Source organism: Leuciscus leuciscus, assembly GCF_965113295.1.
Source record: "Leuciscus leuciscus genome assembly, chromosome: 12".
Taxonomy (NCBI): domain Eukaryota; kingdom Metazoa; phylum Chordata; class Actinopteri; order Cypriniformes; family Leuciscidae; genus Leuciscus; species Leuciscus leuciscus.
The window spans coordinates 31032997-31049476 of NC_138736.1; the positions used below are offsets into that span (position 1 = coordinate 31032997).

Consider the following 16480-nt stretch of genomic DNA (forward strand, 5'->3'; position numbering starts at 1 on the left):
ACTGGAAAAAGGTCTGTGTTAAATTGGGTGACATTTGGCATGACGTGAAAATATTGTGCGATTTGAAAACTGCTTTTTTTTAGACATTTATCAAATTATGTTCTTGAATATGTTGACAGACATTCTGCATAAATATAACATGGTGCCACTAGCTGTTAATGTGTAAAATTATATTATTTATATTTTTATTAACAAGTTTTGTATTTTGCCCTATTTTGTCATTGTTAGTATACATTTAGATGGGAAATACATTGCATGAATCCATCAAACCTAATTGTGAGTTGAACAGTGGAGTCACTTACGGAGTCTAGTCTATTTAGTGACTGCTTGTTTTTAGGACAATATGTAGGCTAGTTAAAGACATTTATAATAAATGGCATTTTAACAGTAAGGAAACTGCAAAAATAGTATTGTTGGTTTAGAATGCTATGTCAGATTGCTTATTTGAGAAATGGGAGGAGGGGTCAGTGACGACCTCTCCTAAATAAAAATTCTGAAGATGTGTAAGCGTTATTAGTGATGGATGCCAGTAATGTAATTGTAGAGGCATCAAGATAAATGACCTTTTTCAATCTCTTTATATGCCGTTGTTAATGGTGTGTTATTTTTTGTGGAATTATTGAACCAGATAAAAGCGTCTTTTTTTCTTCTTCTGAGAATGTGCTTATAGGATTTTTTTTTTAGTGCTGCAACAACTAATCAATAATGAAAATAGTTATTATTACAATGCAATTATATAGCCTACGGTCTTTGTGCTTTGCCTTCGTCAGTGATGTTGTGCTACTTAATAGTACTTAAAAACACTTTTATGGGGAAAAACACATTTAAAAAAACTGGCCACAGAGCAAGCTTCAGAGGAGTAAATGTGAACTAAATGTTGTACCAAGAGTGCAAAGCATTAACACTATATTAAATTCTTCAATAAGGTCATGAGCATATAGTTTCATGTTGCCAGGTTGCTGTCACATGTGAATGTGCTGTTGAGATGCTTTCATCATACTGTTATAATTCCATTAAAGTTACTGTTTGTATGAATATACAAACCTAAATTAGATTTTTAACAAAGATGGTTAAAATGGTTGCGCTCTGTCTAGTGGTTTTTTTTTTTTAACTATTGCTGTTAGGATGCAAAATGATAATGTCTGCATTAAAAAAAAATTTTCACAGAAATGCATTTTCTACTACTTGAAAGTGATGTCACAGATGGAGGTTCTCTGTAAATAGCACATGACTTTTCATGATTAATTATTAACAATATATTGATTACTTGTTGCAGCCCTAAATCGTACAACTTGTTTCTTTGCCTTTTGTTAATTCTTAGTAAAAAGTCCTATTCAGATGTTAATGGTTTCTCATGTGGATGTCTGTAAAAATGAATTTTCATGGCACCTCAGTGATAAAACTTGTGCATTCGCAAGCCGGCTTTTGTGATTCTACGAACCCGGGAACAGTCTGCTCACGTGGTCAGTCGCATGATTGTCTGCTTTAAATAAAATGTCCTATGCTTGGAATAATAATAATAATAATAATAATAATAAATTCATATTTAATTTAATAATAGGAAAACAATGTCCTATTTATTTCATTTAAATCTCTTGTTTCAAAATAGGAATCTAGACATGCTATAGTTAAAATGGTTTTCTGTTTTGCATTTTATTTCAAAATGATGGATGTCATTTAAAAAATATGGAAATTCGTGGAAATAAGTTAATGCAGCCACTTATTTACATATTTACATATATTTTCAATGTATATAATTGCTGCCACAATAACAGCTCATTTTAAATGTTTATGTCAGTGTTTTTCTCCCAACTCCAAGGTTGTGTGGTAATTGAATTGCCATCTGTGTAATATAAATGTAATATGAATAAAATGCACAAGCACAAAACAAGATTTCACAATCAAATTAGGAATACAAATGTTTGGTTGTACCACCTGAAAAAAAAAAAAGTCCAAAATAATCTTTAAATGCTTATTTAAAAATTGAAACTTTTTTTAAACGTATTGTTCCTGACACAAAAATATGCATAAATTTGGAAAACGTATATATATATATATTAGAGGTGGGCATAGATTAATTTTTTTAATCTAGATTAATCTAGATTAATTTTGAAATTAATCTAGATTAATCTAGATTAAAATGGCTCATTTGAATTCTGCCGAAGGCATTCAGAATATGTGTGCTACCCAAATAATGACTATAAAAGTAAGTCTTTGAGAACGGGTTTCTCAAGCCAGGTGGCGCATTAGACCAGGGGCTCATCTCCTGTTTCCAAAATGCATCATAAACTGCTTGAGAAAGCTGTTCTACTCATAGACTGTAAAAGGTTACTACTGTACTGTTACCGTCCGTAGGCAACATTAGGTAGGCCAATGTTATTATCAACTACTATAGGCTATCAATTAGGGATGGGCGATATGGCCTAAAATCTATATTGTGATATACATTGCAGCCTCTTGCGATAACGATTTACAGTATATTATAATAAAACCATTTCAGAACAGATTACACAGACCCATGCTAAACAACTGCTAAATGTTTTTGTTTTTAAAGGGTGTATGTAGTTTTGAGAACATATATTGTGCAAAACTGTAAGTACACAACATCATTTTGCAGATAAATAAAATGTAAGTACACTAGCTGCAGAGACTTAAGTAGGTCTAATGTTTATTATGGCTTGGAGCTTATGAAACCCCAAATTTAAAATTAGAATATAGTCTAACTGATGTCTTTTCAGTTAAAAAGAAACACAACAACGATTCTTAAAATCGAGATGATGTGCTACACCACTAAGCAAGGCTGGATTAGTACCCCCAGGGGCCCCTGGGCACTGAAGCTCATGGGCCCCCTCCCCTACCTGACAACCACACCCTCCAAAGGAACACACACCAGGTGTGGGATTTAACATGCCAATCACTATTGATCAAAAGCTGAATGACTAGTTCACAAGACAATGATACGAAATACATTTTTCTGAAAAGTATGGCTGCACGATTTGGGGAAAATGTCATATTGTGATTATTGAGGTCAATATTGCGATATGCGATTGCGATATAGTAAACAAATGGTTTCATGAGTTAACTTGCTTATTTCTCAAGTAAAATGCACACACAGATTAGTGATAATGCAATTTGTAGCCCATTTCTCAACTCAAACTAGAAACAACAACTAAATGCACTGTGTTTTCAAATTAAAATAAATTCAATATTGTTATTTGTCTCAATAATACAAGAGTTAAAAATAAATGTCATATTTACCTGTGCCTGTCAAACAGGTAGACCTAGGACATATACCGAAATTGTCAAACTGCACTGCATAAATTATAAATTAAATATAGACTAATCCTTATTATAGCAAAAAAAAAAAAAAAAAACTTTAGTCAACAGCAGTGAGTCATTTTCTCTGTTCTTTTTGTTCTTTGATTAACTTTACTGACAGAAAGCTTTATTGGCTGCTGTCTCTTTAAGACCAGCTGACGGAGACGCGGCTCTCGCACGCGCCTCATTCTTTCACAACTCTTGACGTTCATCATAAGACAGCTCTTATGTTATGAAGATACTCGACAAAACGGACATTTTGGCATAATTGTGTGTGTTATTGTAAGTTCAAGCACGAAAGATAACTGTATTCTGGCGTGCTGTCTGTGCGCACGATACTGGCGCGCGCGCGCGTCTTTGGTATTCAGTGATATCATGTTTCGTTTTGAATTTGAGGTGGTAGAACGGATTAGCTGCTAGTCGTGTGTTAACTTACCGAACTGTTACCCCACACACTCTGTATATAGTTTGCTGCTGCTCGTCTGACGGCTTAAACCCGAACCAAGTCCAAATAATGGATGTTGCACCGATCTTTTTCACCAGCTTTCACTTTCAGCCGTGTTTACTTAAGATGACGACGAATATGCGTTGCAGCCGGGTTTACCTCGGGCCGCGGGTAGATTGCGTCATAATAGCTTGTGTAGTATAGAGCCATCTCCCAACCCAACTTGGAGAATAGATTAACGGCGATATTTTTTTTATCGCGCGATAAGAGTCTCGCGTTAACGCAGCACGTTAACGCCGATAACGGCCCACCACTAATATATATATATATATATAAAAAAAAAACTTGTTCAAAGCTTTATTTGTCATTGACCCGAATACACAACTTGGAGGCTCGGATCATTGCACACATTGTGATGGTTGTTGTGATTTATTAAACCGCAGTGATGATGATCAGGCGGAACAGTGGCTCAGTGGGAAGTACTGTCGCCTCAGAGCAAGAAGATCCCTGGCTGAGTCAGGAGTCTTTTATGTGGAGTTTGCATGTTCTCCTTGTGTCTGTGTGGGTTTCCTCCGGGTGCTCCTGTTTCCCCCACAATCCAAAAACATGCAGTATAGGTGAATTGGAGATGCTAAAGTAGTTGTGAATGCGTGTGTGAGTCCCAAAGCCATGTAATGTGGAGGGTCGGGGAAAGACCTGGCAAACAACCCCTGAAAACAATCATTGGCAAGAAAATTCATAGACAGTCTTTTGTGTATGGCAAGAGATTGCTGTAGAATACGACTGAAATGGTAATGGATAGATGGAATGATGATGATCATGGCAGTGAGAATTTTTTTTAAATTTTTTTTTAACCATTTAACAGATGGAATTTCTAATATGTATTGCTTTTTTATTACCTTCTGTAGTGGAAATTAATTTGCTTTAAAGATAGCTTTTACTTTTGTATAAATGTAGTTAATTTCACACAGAAAAGAATGTCATAGTTTTAATATGTGCCTGAGACAAGGGCACAACAAAATCTGATCATAAAAGGGATTTAAAAATAAATGTACACATAGTAAAAACTTTCCAAGACAGTTTTACTGTGAAGTGGCACCAGCCCCTGATTTTGTAGCGGTGGAGGGAAATGTTACCCTGGAAATCCAGAGTTCTTGCGAGAGCACAAATTGAATTTGCTCAGCGAGTTTACTCTGGCGTCGAGTAATGATGCTCATTAAATATGCCCTTGTATCCGAGCTGCACCAATCACATCGGGTTATCTGATATAGGCGAGCCAGAGGCGAGCTAAACAGATGACGACAGCGCTGTGACGTCGAAGTCATTAGTAAACATTGCAAGATGGCTATGGATGAACACCAGTTGTTTGAAACGGCTTTGGCCGCTACAATGATCGAGTTAGACTTGGCTTTTTATCTAAAAGAGGAAAAGAAGAGGGCGCTCGAATCCTTCATTGCAAGAAGGACGTTTTTACTGTCTTGCCGGCCGGCAAACAGCCAAACTAATGTCCATATTTTAAAACAAAGCCTTAGGTAACAAAATTAAAAAATGGCAAACGGGCAAAGATAAAAATATTTGTCATTATTTTCTTTGTTATTAAATATTAAGATCAAAGATACATATTACACATACACAACTTAATATACAAATTAAATAAACAGTGCTTTATGTTTTCAGCTACAGTAGGTGTATTTAACAGTAGCATTGAAGAAAGTAATTAAATGAACAAATATGAAAATAAAACAAAACAGACTTCACTGTATAAATTATACATTTATACTTATTAAAGCTACTATTAAAGTTATCAGTCAAGAGCAGTGAGTGATTTTCTCTTTGCATTTTGTTGTTTTATTAACATTAAAGGAATAGTTCTCCTAAAAATTCAAATTGTCATAATTTACTCTCTCAAGTTGTTTTAAACTCAAATAAGTTTCTTTCTTCTGTTGAAAATAAGTTATTTGGAAGAATGTGGGTAACCAAACAGTTGATGTACCCCAGTGACAACCATAGTGTATTTTTCTCCTATGGAAGTCAATGGGGACCAGCTACTGTTTGGATAGCCACATTCTTCAAAATATTAATATTAGAAAAATATTAGAAAATATTAGAAGGAAATTAAAGGTGAACTAAGTAACTTTTTTTACCTTAACTGAACAGCTTCGGAGTCATTGGAATGGTTATATTACTTATTTCGGGTTGAATGGTGGTCGTTTCGCACCCCCCTGGTGCCCGTGAGCACATGGTATCAGGTCTCGCGATGTAAACAATTGCTTTACGGCCAAAAGAAATCTGCTAAAATGCTGTCATTATTGCGCTCCCTCACGCTGTCCGAACCCGAATGAAGAAGACGTTTTAAAGAATGTCCCATCTGCTTTGATGTCGTTGATCTACTAGCCTCTGGTGTCTGAGAATCACCAACGAGTTTTTACAACAGTGTTGTCAAATATCTATTCCGAAGCTGTGGGGGGAGCTCTAGAGAGAAACCTGCGAGCAAAAAGCGAGAATACAGCGAAGAAATCCCGAAGCTACTGAGTGCTGCTTTAATACAGGTTTGGAACAACATTAGAGTGCGTAAATGATGAGAATTTTTATTTTTGGGTGAACTATCCCTTTAAGGACAAGCGGCAGCGTGTTTACTATTGCTACTGTCTCTTTAAGAGTTGCGCGCGACGCGTCTAATATACACGCATTTGACAAGCAGATTTACTCAATTTTCTCAAGTTTGCTTTCACTTTAGACATAACCGACTTTGTTTATGTAAACCTTGTGTGTATTTAACTGTATTAGCACAATAAGACTCGAAAGATAACTTAGTCCAGTATCCAGGCGCTGGTAGACAGGCTTTTAGTGCATGTGAGCTTCACATGTACGCGCTGAGAATCGCACACGTTAGAACAGCGCATCACCACGCGAATTAAATGTTTAACCGACAAGGCATTAAAGCACATGCAAATTATGAACTTTTGTGAACTGCAGTGTCCCGTTCCGCTGCGTTAACATTTTATGTGAATATACGTTGCGTTGTTCAGTATGTTGGGACAGGCACCAGAACAGATATAGGCTAATGCACGATTCTACGATATTTCTTCAAAAGCAGATCGTGGAGACATTTTAATCGTCCACGATCAAAAATCGTCATATCGCACACCCCTATGCCAGACCCTTAATCTTTCAGATTTGGGTCTGGATTTCCAGGCTAGGAAAATGTATCAAAGTTAATTTGATCATAGAATTACTGTTGTTTTGCATTAATGAGTGCATTTACTAATAATATTACATGTTTGTTTATTGGAAATTTAATAGTGAAGCACTGAGCTTGAACTGATGTGCAGATAGAATTTTATTAACAACAGTAATGTGCAAAAACCTCTTTTTTTTTTAGGGAACATTTAAATATTCTACTCTTATTAAATGTACCATTGCTCTTCTACACTCACCTAAAGGATTTTTAGGAACACCTGTTCAATTTCTCATTAATGCAATTATCTAATCAACCAATCACATGGCAGTTGCTTCAATGCATTTAGGGGTGTGGTCCTGGTCAAGACAATCTCCTGAACTCCAAACTGAATGTCAGAATGGGAAAGAAAGGTGATTTTAAGCAATTTTGAGCGTGGCATGGTTGTTGGTGCCAGATGGGCCGGTCTGAGTATTTGACAATCTGCTCAGTTACTGGGATTTTCACGCACAACCATTTCTAGGGTTTACAAAGAATGGTGTGAAAAGGGAAAAACATCCAGTATGCGGCAGTCCTCCTGTGGGCGAAAATGCCTTGTTGATGCTAGAGGTCAGAGGAGAATGGGCCGACTGATTCAAGCTGATAGAAGAGCAACTTTGACTGTAATAACCACTCGTTACAACCGAGGTATGCAGCAAAGCATTTGTGAAGCCACAACACGCACAACCTTGAGGCGGATGGGCTACAACAGCAGAAGACCCCACCGGGTACCACTCATCTCCACTACAAATAGGAAAAAGAGGCTACAATTTGCACGAGCTCACCAAAATTGGACAGTTGAAGACTGGAAAAATGTTGCCTGGTCTGATGAGTCTCGATTTCTGTTGAGACATTCAGTTGGTAGTCAGAATTTGGCGTAAAGAGAATGAGAACATGGATCCATCATGCCTTGTTACCACTGTGCAGGCTGGTGGTGGTGGTGTAATGGTGTGGGGGATGTTTTCTTGGCACACTTTAGGCCCCTTAGTGCCAATTGGGCATCGTTTAAATGCCACGGCCTACTTGAGCATTGTTTCTGACCATGTCCATCCCTTTATGACCACCATGTACCCATCCTCTGATGGCTACTTCCAGCAGGATAATGCACCATGTCACAAAGCTCGAATCATTTCAAATTGGTTTCTTGAACATGACAATGAGTTCACTGTACTAAAATGGCCCCCACAGTCACCAGATCTCAACCCAATAGAGCATCTTTGGGATGTGGTGGAACGGGAGCTTCGTGCCCTGGATGTGCATCCCACAAATCTCCATCAACTGCAAGATGCTATCCTATCAATATGGGCCAACATTTCTAAAGAATGCTTTCAGCACCTTGTTGAATCAATGCCACGTAGAATTAAGGCAGTTCTGAAGGCGAAAGGGGGTCAAACACAGTATTAGTATGGTGTTCCTAATAATCCTTTAGGTGAGTGTATAGTATCATACTAAACTGACCGACGGCTTCAGTGATTATGAAAGGAACGCTCTGTATTGCTTTCTGTGTTTCAGTCACAAGAAAAGTTTTTGTTTTTCACGAGACTCCTTTTCCATTTATGTTAAACAGTTGAAATGGCTAATAAATCAATAAGGGCTCCTCTGCTGCCATCTACTGGTTATAGTTGTAATTTTGTGTCTTATTTAAAGGCACAGTGTTAGTTAATAAAATACTAGCTCTGGGCCATAAACGTAGTTGAAGAAACACCCATATCATGTTGGTCTGATGAAAGTAGATATTTCGATAATAGTTGCGTCTAATGGATTTTTAAAGAGATTGCTAAAATTTGTGAATTTTTTACAAATAAATTATTCAATGTTATTTAGCCTGAATTTTTACACCTCATTATAGTTTGCCCATCTTCACTAATATTAGACAACGGCCTTGCCATTATAAGTGGACCATTAAACTAAGGTTTTCTTTTGGGGATATTTTGGGGATATTTAATTTAATTTTATCAATCAATAAATTCCTCTTGAAACAAACTTTGTTGTATTATTTTAATTTAATACTGTGAAGCTGCTTTGATGCAATCTGTATTGTGAAAAGCGCTATACAAATAAACTTGACTTGACTTGACTTGACTTTTAATGAAGTTAAACTTTTCCTTGTTCTTTTCCCAGCGGATGCAGCACACAGGCTCAATCTCTTCTATCTGGCGAATGATGTCATTCAGAACTGTAAAAGGAAAAATGCCATAGTCTACCGGACCACCTTCACTGATATGCTACCAGAAGCTATGAACCTCATCAGGTGAGACTGCGAGAACATGAGACTAACCAGGGGTGCGTTTCCCAAAATCATCATTAGCCAACTATGGTCACAAGTTTCGTCGTTGCAAACATAGTTAAAATATTTGGTCCAACAGATCCAGTGAATATGCAAACAGCATTGCACATTTAGGTGGTTGGAACTACAGCTCTCAAGCTGTGTTTAGAAGCAGTTCTTGTTAAATGACGTGGACTTAAATAGATCATGATCTTGGGCTTATTAATAAGCAAGCTAATAGATTAATCAGTTTAATCAGAGGTTATTACTCCTCTACCTGCACGTGACGTCCTTAACAACAGTCCTATATTGTTAAACAAATGTGGTTCAAACAACGGAGGTGCGACCATGGTACTACGGTTTCAGCAAACAGTCGTGGCTAGTTGGTTAGTTTCTCAAATGATGCATCGTACTGTGGTAGTTTATCAGCGAGCTACATCGTTATACGGGAAACGCACCCCAGATTTCTTCTGCACGGCCACAAACTTCCTCTGCATTCCTAGTTCTGGAAGTATTTTTCCCTGATTCATTTTCCAAATTCCACACAGTTACCCGATAAAGAGTCAAGAACCAAATATTGAACCATCTCCACAAAACAATGTTTTGAAGCTAATTATAAATGTTTTACTTTTTTAAATTAGGTGTCATTTATTTAAAATAAATGCTAAGTCAAATGTTCTATGTAAAAAAAAAAAGAAAGAAAATTAGTTTTTGCATTTTGACAATTTAGTTTAGAATAATGACAGACGATCAAATATCAGTCAATGCATCTGAATTATACATTATTTACATATATTTTTAGGAATCATATTTATTGAATAAATCATGGTTGACCGTAAATGTGAAATATAAAAAGTGTTTCTACAATGACATCAGTGACTGACAACGTTTTTGTCTGATTCTGCATCCAATTATTCACTAGAAACGGCTGCTTTTAACTAAGCACTGTAAATGTGTATTGTAGATGTGGTTGCTTTATTAAATGTGACTCATTGCATGCAAATTATTTTCCAAAATCTATCATTTGCATTGTGTGAAATTAACCTTATGAATCTTTATAAACGTATGTGATTTCATTTCAGTGCCACAAAGGATTCTAAGGTGAACAAGTCAGTGGTGAGGATACTGTCCATTTGGGAAGAGAGAAATGTCTATTCAGAGGAGTTCATCAGTCAGCTGAGGAACAATTTGGTTCGGAAAGAAGAACCAGTGAAAGGTCTGAATTGCACTTTAAGATTTAAAGGGGTCATATGATGCTTTTTAATGTTTTCTTTTTCCTTTAGTGTGAATACATTCCTTTAATGTATCTGTTTGTGCATGTATACGATCTGCACAGTTACACAGATTACACACAGTTTACAAATGCTTTAGAAGCCTTGATTATGGTAAGGAGCGTTACATTTCCGACACAGTTGAAGTGTTTGGCCAATCACAACGCACAGGGTCAGCTGGCCAATCAGAGCACTCTGAGCTTTTCAGAAGGATGGGCTTTGTAGAAATCAGCGTGTTTCAGAGAGACTGGGAATAGAGGAGATACAATAATGTACATTATGTGGAAAAATAATGTTTTTAACCATTAAAGCATGTTAACCAATTCTGTTTCACCCTAAAAATTTGAATAATAAACTTTTAAAATAGCATCATATGACCTCTTTAAGGATGTGTTAATGTTCCTCTTGAGAGTATTTTATGTGCCTGTCAGTGTTACATTGACAGTTTAACATTGACAGTCTTTAGCGTTTTAATATATATTTTACTGTGTGGTTTAATGTAATAAAAGGTTAAAACTTACACATTTTTATAATGAAGTAATGATTTTTTCCCCTTAATTTTAGTTTCAGCTCCAGTCAACACCAGATCAGCCCTGAAATCCAAGATTGTCGCCGAGTTTGTGGTAAATATTCAATATTCCCACTAGACTTGAATAACTCTGTGGACCCCTTGGTTGGGCAAATTTGAAAATGATTATAGTTTTCAATTATTTAACTTCTAACCTACTTGTTTTTATTTTAACCTGTCAGCCCTCAGCGTTTATCGAGCATCTGTCCACGTACAGGAATTCAATGGATGAGATTGAGCTCAAAGAGAAACAGTTAGCTGCAATGAGAGTGGATGTGTGCAGCACAGAGGCTCTGAAGAAACTGAAAGGTCGGTAAACAGTATGTTTCTGAATTCTGAATTTGTAATAAATGGATCTGCATGAATTATAGATATTTTTCACGTGTTCATGCTTTTTTTTTCCTGCATCTCACACTTTAGACAAGGCAGGAGGTAAAAGGTTTTCTAAAGACTTTGAAGATGGGAGCACAAAGCTACAGGAGTTTGTTTCCTTTCTGGATGGAGAGGTCAAAAAAGGCCCTCCTTTGATGGAAGCTCTGGAGAGTGCGGACATTTTCTACGAGATGCAATATAAAGAGGTCAAGATTGTGGCTAAAGTGAGTATTGCAGATTAGTTTAAAGTAATAATTGTATCCCTTAAAACTCATATGTGATCACCAAAATTACATATTTAAATGTATTTTTTTTTTCCTTGAGTAAAAATGTCTTTATGCCTTAAAAGAGCTTGAATGTAACTCTACACCCGTGCCTCATTTAGTATACGTGGTTCTATGAATATTCAAAGTAGCCCCGCCTCCACTCACTCACACCAGCTCAGAGATCCACTCACTGACGAGCACACGTTGACATGATTGGTTGCAAGGTAGTTTGTGACATCAGAAACACCAGCGATTTCACTGCAGTTTTAAGGAGAAAATCCTCAGCAAATATGTTGACTTATAAATTTGCTCATGGTTTGTCTTAAAGCATATTAAAAACACCACATAGACATATAAACAACATTAAAAGCTTGATTATCTCCACAGGGGGACTTTAATGATATTTTTTGGGTGAAATTTGAAATGATATTCTTAGTAAACATACATTAGCTACACTTAGCTAATTAGCTGTACAATATAATTTACACTGCTGTGTTTGTTCTCGAATATGACTAAATGTAGGAATTCTTCACACTTGTAGACTGGAATAAATGTAGAGAGCCATCAGGTCTTTTTTAAATGAAATGGCTGCGTAGGAAATAAGTAAAACGTTGTTTTATTTATATTTCCAAAAAGCACTTTATGAAATCGAATTATTTCCGTTTGCTTCAACAAGAGCTCTTAATCTCCTCACTCACAGCAGCCTCAGGTCTTCTAGCAGACTCAATATTTCAGTGCACATATAAAAAACTATCTTTATATTTGAAAGCAGCAAATAGCCCTTTCAGAAGTAATGACCAAATGCTCATTTAATGCTTTTAGTGGTTTCAGCTGCATTGTGCCGCAATTGAATTTGTACAAAAACAAAGACATCCTGACCATTATGTAGCAATGTTGTTTTATTTAGCCTGTCTGTGATGGCCACATTTGACCATTTCATAAAAATATGTGTATAGTTTTAACCCTTTTATAAATAATTGTTGAAATTTCCACATTTCTGGGATAATTTAATTTGTGGTTATTAGTTTTGCCAGGTTTAATATGTTTTTGATAGTGGTAATATATGTATGATATTTATTTGTATGATACAGCTGCAAATAAGTATTTGAACGCCTGAGAAAATCAATGTTCATATTTGGTACAGTAGCCTTTGTTTGCAATTACAGAGGTCAAACGTTTCCTGTAGTTTTTCACCAGGTTTGCACACACTGCAGGAGGGATTTTGGCCCACTCCTCCACACAGGTCTTCTCTAGATCAGTCAGGTTTCTGGGCTGTCGCTGAGAAACACGGAGTTTGAGCTCCCTCAAAAGATTCTCTATTCATGGGTTTCATCCGGTCCCTTTCCACAGGTGTATAAAATCAAGCACCTAGATTATAAATGCAGACTGCATTGTGCTTGATTAATACACCTGTGGAAAGGGACCGGATGAAATCCATGAATAGGGTTTAGGTCTGGAGACTGGCTAGGCCACGCCAGAACCTTGATATGCTTCTTACAGAGCCACTCCTTGGTTATCCTGGCTGTGTGCTTCGGGTCATTGTCATGTTGGAAGACCCAGCCTCGACCCATCTTCAATGCTCTAACTGAGGGAAGGAGGTTGTTCCCCAAAATCTCGCAATACATGGCCCCGGTCATCCTCTCCTTAATACAGTGCCATGCACCTTCCGTGCCATGCATGATTTCAAACCATGACGTCTTAGTGTATTACCAACAGTAACCTTGGAAACGGTGGTCCCAGCTCTTTTCAGGTCATTGACCAGCTCCTCCTGTGTAGTTCTGGGCTGATTTCTCACCTTTCTTAGGATCATTGAGACCCCACGAGGTGAGATCTTGCATGGAGCCCCAGTCCGAGGGAGATTGACAGTGACATTTTCTAATGATTGCTCCAACAGTGGACCTTTTTTCACAAAGCTGCTTGGCAATTTCCCCGTAGCCCTTTCCAGCCTTGTGGAGGTGTACAATTTTGTCTCTAGTGTCTTTGGACAGCTCTTTGGTCTTGGCCATGTTAGTAGTTGGATTCTTACTGATTGTATGGGGTGGACAGGTGTCTTTATGCAGCTAACGACCTCAAACAGGTGCATCTAATTTAGGATAATAAATGGAGTGGAGGTGGACATTTTAAAGGCAGACTTAGGGCGTTTTTCCACTGGGTTCGTTTGCTGCGGTCCGAGCCCGAGTGCGCTAGTTCCCGGCGCCCCCCGCAGCGTTGGTCTGGTTTCACACTCAATTAGTTGTATCGAACCCAGGTGCGTTTGCAGTGATCTTACGTCATCGCAAACGCACACGGAAAACGCATGGAGAATACAACTCGACTGAGCATAGCTGTAATTTGTCTGTTTTTTTGGTGCTATTATGCACAACATAGTGAGAGACAACTACGTTTATGTTCATTACATGGTGTAATTCAGCACATATCCAGGGGACGCCGTGTTTCTGCTGCTCGCAGAAGATTTTTCACTGATGCGACAGTGATACGCATGCGCGGGATACTATACTTCCTGAACAAGCACGCACCCGAGTCCGTGTTGCTTGCACATTAACGCGAATCGCGCCACGGTTCGGGAGCAACCGAGCTCAGACCACCTCCTCCAGGTAGTCTCGGGTTCGGTACTCTAGTGCGCACCCGGGTCCGATGACAGCGTTCACATTAGCGATTTTTCATGCGAACCGTGCCCCGGTCCGCACTAAACTGCCAGTGTGAAAGCGCCCTAACAGGTCTTTGAGGGTCAGAATTCTAGCTGATAGACAGGTGTTCAAATACTTATTTGCAGCTGTATCATACAAATAAATAGTTTAAAAATCATACATTGTGATTTCTGGATTTTTATTTTAGATTATGTCTCTCACAGTGGACATGCACCTACGATGACAATTTCAGACCCCTCCATGATTTCCAAGTGGGAGAACTTGCAAAATAGCAGGGTGTTCAAATACTTATTTTCCTCACTGTATATATATATATATATATATATATATATATATATATATATATATATATATATATATATATATATATATACTTGCTCTGACATTTTCATTGTTTTTTTTTATTATTATTTGTGAGTGGACACAATCTAGGGAACTTCATGGTGAAAATCATGTTAACATCAATGCAATATTCACAATATTGGTTTAAACAAAATTATTTAAAATATACACTTATATGTAACTTTAAATGTTGTTGAGAGAAGTGTCTTATGCTCAAGGCTGCATTTATTTGATGAGATAAATAAAGTAAAAGCAGTAATATTGTTTTATATATATATATATATATATATATATATATATATATATATATATATATATATATTCTTTCAATTTAAAATAACTAGTTTCAATTTAAAATATATTTTAAAATGTAATTTATTGCTGTGATGGTAGAGCAAAATTTTCAGCAGCCATTACTCCAGTCTTATATCAATATTAATATTGATAATATTATAATAGTTTTTTATAATATTAAAAAACTGCTTGATATTTCTGTGGAAACCGTGATCCGTTTTTCCCCCAGGATTTATTGATGAGAAGACTTTTCAATCCAAAAGTATTAATTTAAAATGGAAAACTCTTTTGTAAAATATCTTTACTGACACGTTTAATCAATGAAATGTATCCTTGCTGAATAAAATCATTCATTTCTATAAAAATAAGCTTACTGACCCCAAACTTTTGAACAGTAATGCATGGTCGTATTGCTCATATTGTTGATGTGCAAATATTGTGAAACTAATAGTGGAACATCTCTTCAAATCATACATTTCCAGGCCTACGAGACATTTGCGAACCGGGTGTCGCACCTTAAGCGCAAACTCGATGCACTGAAGGGTATGGTGCCTGATCCAGATGACTCCCCCGTCCCCTCTCCCATTGAAGATGCCCCTTCACCAACGGGCTCCGAGTCACCCTTCCACGCTCTGGAAAGGATTGGTACCCCAGACCCAGAGCTGGATGGGCAGGCGATGGAGGAGGACCTTATTGCTTTGGCTGATGCTCCCAGCCCCCTCTCATCTGATGGGGGTTCCCCACCACCAAGTGTCTCTGTGGGAGAAAAAGACAATCGTGACATAGAGGACATGGAGCTCTCGGATGTAGAGGAAACAGAAACTCCTGCCATCATAGGTACTAGAGCACCTTTACTATGTTATATTTGGCATTCAGCATGTTTCTCACATTCAATAAAAGCTGATGGTTAAGCTGTTATGGTGCAGGGTTTTATTAAATTACTTCTTAATTTTGTTTCCTCCTTACAGTAGAGGAACGTGTGGCCCCTGCTGTTGTGTCCAAACAGTCCTCTGTCACTCCAATTGTCACAGAATCTTTACAAACAAATGAAGGCACACAAACAAAGCAGATCATGACCACAGCAGTGGCAGTTCCTTTAACAGTAACAACAACAACAACAACAACAACAACACCAACCACACCAACCACACAGTCACTGCCAGTCAACCTTGAAGGCGTTGATCTAGGCAAGATCAGCTCCATCCTCAGCACAATCACAAACGTTATGAAGAACTCAGGTGAGATGTTGTAGTTTGATTTGTACTGCATGTTATACACAGGTTGAAAAAGCCTATCAAAATTGCATACTGGTCAGATCCATGGCCCAGTGGTAAGCCGTAGTGCTCATTTGAGAAATGCAGGTTTGAATGTGGCCTGTGTTGTGTCTCCACTCTGCTATCTGTCAGTAAAAAGTGTCAGAAAAGCCCAAAAGTAAAATAATTTACATGAAAAATGTACATTTTTATGTAACAT

At 37.4% G+C, this 16480-nt stretch overlaps 1 protein-coding gene across 1 annotated transcript in view; it reads left to right on the forward strand.

The window, feature by feature from the left end:
- rprd2a (regulation of nuclear pre-mRNA domain containing 2a) overlaps nucleotides 1-16480 on the forward strand; it is a gene marked incomplete at its 3' end in the record, with an annotated part of 30024 nt that overhangs the window by 10360 nt on the left and 3184 nt on the right. Inside the window, exons 2-8 of the mRNA XM_082187203.1 lie at nucleotides 9102-9231; nucleotides 10329-10462; nucleotides 11082-11140; nucleotides 11268-11394; nucleotides 11506-11681; nucleotides 15490-15844; nucleotides 15976-16245. Of these exons, the coding sequence (XP_082043329.1) occupies nucleotides 9102-9231; nucleotides 10329-10462; nucleotides 11082-11140; nucleotides 11268-11394; nucleotides 11506-11681; nucleotides 15490-15844; nucleotides 15976-16245 (1251 nt within the window). The remainder of the gene's footprint in view (nucleotides 1-9101; nucleotides 9232-10328; nucleotides 10463-11081; nucleotides 11141-11267; nucleotides 11395-11505; nucleotides 11682-15489; nucleotides 15845-15975; nucleotides 16246-16480) is intronic.